Consider the following 4,427-nt stretch of genomic DNA (forward strand, 5'->3'; position numbering starts at 1 on the left):
GTCTCTCCAGTCCGCCTCCCCATTCTCTTCCCAGTCCTCGGATCCCGGCAGCACCGGTGATGGGAGCCCCTGTTGGGGGGAGGGGGCGGCCGAGGCGGTGAGGATTGCCCTCTGGCACAGTCTCTCCGTTCTCTGGACCCTGACTCGTGTGGGCTCAGGACCCCTCCCGCTTCATCTTCCCCTTCCCTGTCCCGCAGGAGGCCTCAGAAGGGAGCCAGACTGGGGGGACCAAATCTGCGGGGCGGCTCGTCCTGGGCCAAGGGTCCTCGGGCCGGCCCGGAAAGCCGAGGGAACCCCAGGAGCAGAGCCAAGCTGGAGGGCAGCCCCAGCTGGAGGGGTGGGGGAACGGGAAGTGGTGGTTGGGGGTAGGAAGGCTCTGGCTCTGATGTCATAGGATTAACCCTCTCGGCGTCAGGTGCCAGCCCCTCAGTGGCAGAAGTCTCAAAGCTGACCGGTCTGGGGAAGATGAGGTGGCACTAAGTCATCAGAATCCCCCCCAGAACTCCGGTGCTGGGTTCGAGGCTTTGAAGGATTGGCGTCCCAGTAGGCGTTCGATTGCCCGGAGACGGCCGCCGCACCAGATGTCCGTGACATCAACCCGTGGGTGACCGTCTCACTCTGTTTGAAACCATCAGAATATTTGCGCTTCAAGGGTGGGATGGCAGGAGACTAATTATTTTAACGTTGTCTGCAGAAATTACCCTAAATTGGGTGCGGAGAGCTGGGAGCACACCGCCACTCGGCGGCAGCCAAGAGCGTGGCATCTTGAAGGGAAAGCTTAGTTTCTCAAGACCTAGATTTGCCACCTACTTGCTCTAGCCCATTCCCAGATACCCTCGACCCAAAGATTTGGCATACTGGTTTGGATACCCATCCCTGTCTGGATATTCTTTTTGTACTTTTGATCCTGCAATTCCTTCCTCCAGGAATTACTTTCCTCATTCTTCTCCTGGCTTACACTTAGGTTTTCCAAAACTCAGCTCCAATGCTCCTCCTCCTGAACCCCAGAATCCTCTCTTCTTCCAGGAGATAACTCCTTTTATTATCCCCAGCGCCTGGAGGGGTCTAATGAGCTGAATTGGGTCGCTCGGATTTGCAGGACAGACACAGTTTTCCACCAGGGGGCGCGAGGACTCGGCGTCATTTTACTACGTCCACCAGGTGGCGCTGCCTCCCGCCTCTGGCCCTCCAAGGTGGGGGAGCCAGCCGGCGGATTCGCCTCTACTGATTGGGAGAGCCACAGCCAAACTATTTGCATAATCTTGAAAGGACCACGCTGAGTGGTTGAAGTATACAAGCAGAAGATGAAACGAGCCCTCTCATTGGCTTAAATTCCCCCCAGCGTCCACATCCCGGTCAGATTGGGCCCGGAGGTCAGTCGGAAGCCTCCGGCTAGAGGCAAGGCAGGACCTAAGTCCGCGTATTAGGCGCAGCAGGGTGAGTGCCAGCTGGCCAGGCGGCAGGGGTGGGGGACCCCCGGGCAGAATAAGTAGAGGACCAAGGTGGGGAGACTGTTGGCCCCGCCCTGACTCCTCTTGGCTTGCCCATTCTCCGGTCTAGGAGTTGGAAATGTGCGTCTAGAGAGGGACAACGGCTCTGGGCACCTGCCTCCGCTCACCCACCGAGGTCCTATCCGCCCGCCCTGGCCCCCGCCCATGCTGCCCTGGGGTAGGAAAAGGAGTCTCAGCTGCAGCTTCTGACCGCCCGGAGTACCTCGCTCAGGTCTAGAGCTTAGTTTGCCCCTCTGGAAAGTGGACCGGTGGCTCACGGAGGTGCGTGCCAGGGTGGACCGTGGAGGTCCGCTCATACGGAGGCTTGTTATTGTAGAGTCGCTCAAAAGTAGGTTCCCAAGGTTCGGAGCCGCGCGGTATGGGTACCGAGAATGAAAGCCCAGAACCGGACTGCCGGAAGCAGTTCCAGGCCGCAGTCAGTGTCATTCAGAACCTGCCTAAGAATGGTGAGGGCACTGGGGACCTGCACTTGGGGGTCAAGAAGATTGGGGTCTGCCTCCCAGGAGGCTCTGATCCTTATAGTTTTTGCAGATAAGTCCCTGCCTGGGCCGCCCTGGGGATCTCCTCTGCCTCCTGTCCCTGTCCAAGCTGGGTGGGACCCCTCACCATCTCTGCACATTCCAAGGGTGGGTGGTTCTCCCCCCACTTCCATTCTCTTGGAGCTGGGGGTGATCCAATGCCTTCCACCCCCTGCCCAGGCTCTTACCGCCCCTCCTATGAAGAAATGCTGAGATTTTATAGCTACTACAAGCAAGCTACCATGGGGCCCTGCCTGGTCCCCCGGCCTGGGTTCTGGGACCCAATTGGACGATATAAGTGGTGAGCCCCCTACCCACACGGCAAACAAGCCTCAGCTGTCAATCTGCCTCTCACAGCTCTCTGCGCCCCCCCTTCCCCCCTAGGGATGCCTGGAACAGCCTAGGGAAGATGAGCAGAGAGGAAGCCATGTCTGCCTACATCAGTGAGATGAAGCTGGTGGCACAGAAGGTAGGGAGAGGCTGCAGGTTTCTTTCCATCCCCAAGGTCCCAGCAGGTGGCCTATCTTCTGCCCTTCCAGGGCTGACCCCCATTCTGTGTCCTGCACATTGACACCCCTGTGGGAATTACTACCTTCATGCCATCTCTCTAACCCTGCTTGTCTCTGGTCCCTGACTGCGACCCAGTTCAAGTGGGATAGAACGACAGTGACCCCCTCCCCCACAGGTGATCGACACAGTGCCCCTGGGCGAGGTGGCAGAGGACATGTTTGCTTACTTCGAGCCCCTGTACCAGGTGATCCCTGATATGCCACGGCCCCCGGAAACCTTCCTGAGAAGGGTCACAGGTCAGGCCCCCAGGTCTGGAGCTCAAGTGCCGAGTGAACTTTCTGAGGTCCAGGCGGAGGGGGCTGCTCAGTTGGAGGGGGATTTGGGGGCAGAGGGCTCCAGGTGACATCCCCATAGACACCCCAGCCAGTGGTGCTGATGGAGTGGGTCTCGGGCAGAGCCCATGGCTCGTGAGGAGCAGGGGCTAATCTCACTGGGAAGCACCAGCCTCTTCCCAGCCCCACCTCTCGGTGCTCTGTCTCGGCAGGCTGGAAAGAGCAGGCACCGAATGGAGGGGCTGGGGCTGCCCCAGAGTTTCCCTGCCTCCCCCGGGAGCCAGCAGTCCCAAATCCAGGTCAGTGCCTGGGTGGAGGGACAAAGAGCCAAACCCGGAGGGTGGGTGGGGTGGGCAAGGGGAGAAGGCTGGATGGCACACCTCCTGCCCACGGACACTGAGACTTCCTGCATCGCAAAGGCCAGGGGGCAGGTTCTGGGATTCTGTTTCCAGGACCTCACTTCTGGGGCCCATCTACGCCTCCTGTGGCCTTATCTCTAGTGTTCCCACAGCAGGTGCCTCTGGCTCCTTGAACACCCCTCTCCTTTTTCCATAGCCTCCCTCTTGTCTCTAATGTTACTTGTCCCCTCCCCCAGAGTCCCAGCCACCTAGGGACCTGGACTCAGAGGTTTTCTGTGATTCCCTGGAGCAGCTGGAGCCCGAGCTGGTGAGACCACCCCTCACTCCCTGCCTTCCGTGCCCCACGGTGCCCTGGCGGCCCCCCTCCCACCCTTGGATCCTGTGACTTGTCTCAGCAGGTCTGGACAGAGCAGAGGGGAGCCCCTGGGGGAGAGCCTGAGTCCAGAAACAGCTCCCTGCTCCCTGCAGAGAAAGGTGAGCCCCTGTCCGAAGCTTCACCCACTTCCGCCATTCCCTGTGACTCTGGTGCCGCCTTCTTGGGGCCCAGGTGAAAGTCCAGCACCAGGCACTTGCCACACAGCCAGACATCACCCTAGATGGGCAAAGTCCCTGCCCGGCCTCTCATTTGGGACTCTCAAAGGACAATGGTTTCTGTCCGGTCCCCATCTAGCATTTCCATACGTGCCACGTCCCTGTAAGGGCACTTTCATAAATATTATCTCCTTTATTCCTCTGAGTAAGCAGCCCTGTGAAGGTGATGACATTTCCCCCTAACTGTCGGATGACAAAAATGAGGCTCAGAGAAGCTTCTGACTTGGCCAAAGTCACACAGCTGAGTGGCAATGCTGGGATTCAAGCCCCTGGCAGCCAATTACTCAGCCACACGGATGGACTTTAGAGAAGTCACATGTGGTACAAGGGACTGCGCTCCCTGATGACTTTTCCCCAGACCTGCCCCAGCCTGCCACCACCCTGTCCCTAGCCGAGTTGCCTCCTGAGTCCCCTTCCCTGTGTGTCTGTGCTCTGCAGAGGGCAGCCCGCTGGGGCCCCAGGAATTGGACACGTGGCTGGTGGGGACAGTTCACGCGCTGCAGGAGAGCATGCGAGATGTGCAGGGTAGACTGCAGAACCTGGAGGGCAGGCCCCGCCTCCTCGAGCAGGTGAGCCGCCCCCCACCCCCCACCCCTGACCCCCAGG

At 59.5% G+C, this 4,427-nt stretch overlaps 1 protein-coding gene across 19 annotated transcripts in view; it reads left to right on the forward strand.

The window, feature by feature from the left end:
- Positions 1–1,114: 1,114 nt before the first annotated feature.
- ACBD4 (acyl-CoA binding domain containing 4) overlaps positions 1,115–4,427 on the forward strand; it is a 6,465-nt gene continuing 3,152 nt past the window's right edge. For 4 of the 19 annotated variants that reach the window (XM_077747732.1, XM_077747734.1, XM_077747737.1 and 1 more), the window contains exons 1-9: positions 1,131–1,437; positions 1,561–1,957; positions 2,210–2,330; positions 2,414–2,498; positions 2,715–2,835; positions 3,084–3,170; positions 3,467–3,537; positions 3,626–3,704; positions 4,260–4,390. In XM_077747732.1, the coding sequence (XP_077603858.1) occupies positions 1,870–1,957; positions 2,210–2,330; positions 2,414–2,498; positions 2,715–2,835; positions 3,084–3,170; positions 3,467–3,537; positions 3,626–3,704; positions 4,260–4,390 (783 nt within the window). In that variant the 5' untranslated portion in view covers positions 1,131–1,437; positions 1,561–1,869. Of the gene's footprint in view, positions 1,438–1,560; positions 1,958–2,209; positions 2,331–2,413; positions 2,499–2,714; positions 2,836–3,083; positions 3,171–3,466; positions 3,538–3,625; positions 3,705–4,259; positions 4,391–4,427 lie in introns of those variants that run through there. The other 15 variants (XM_077747733.1, XM_077747746.1, XM_077747747.1 and 12 more) reach the window with 11 other exon arrangements.

Source organism: Crocuta crocuta, unplaced genomic scaffold, assembly GCF_008692635.1.
Source record: "Crocuta crocuta isolate KB4526 unplaced genomic scaffold, BGI_CrCroc_1.0 scaffold289, whole genome shotgun sequence".
In the NCBI taxonomy this organism is placed as follows: domain Eukaryota; kingdom Metazoa; phylum Chordata; class Mammalia; order Carnivora; family Hyaenidae; genus Crocuta; species Crocuta crocuta.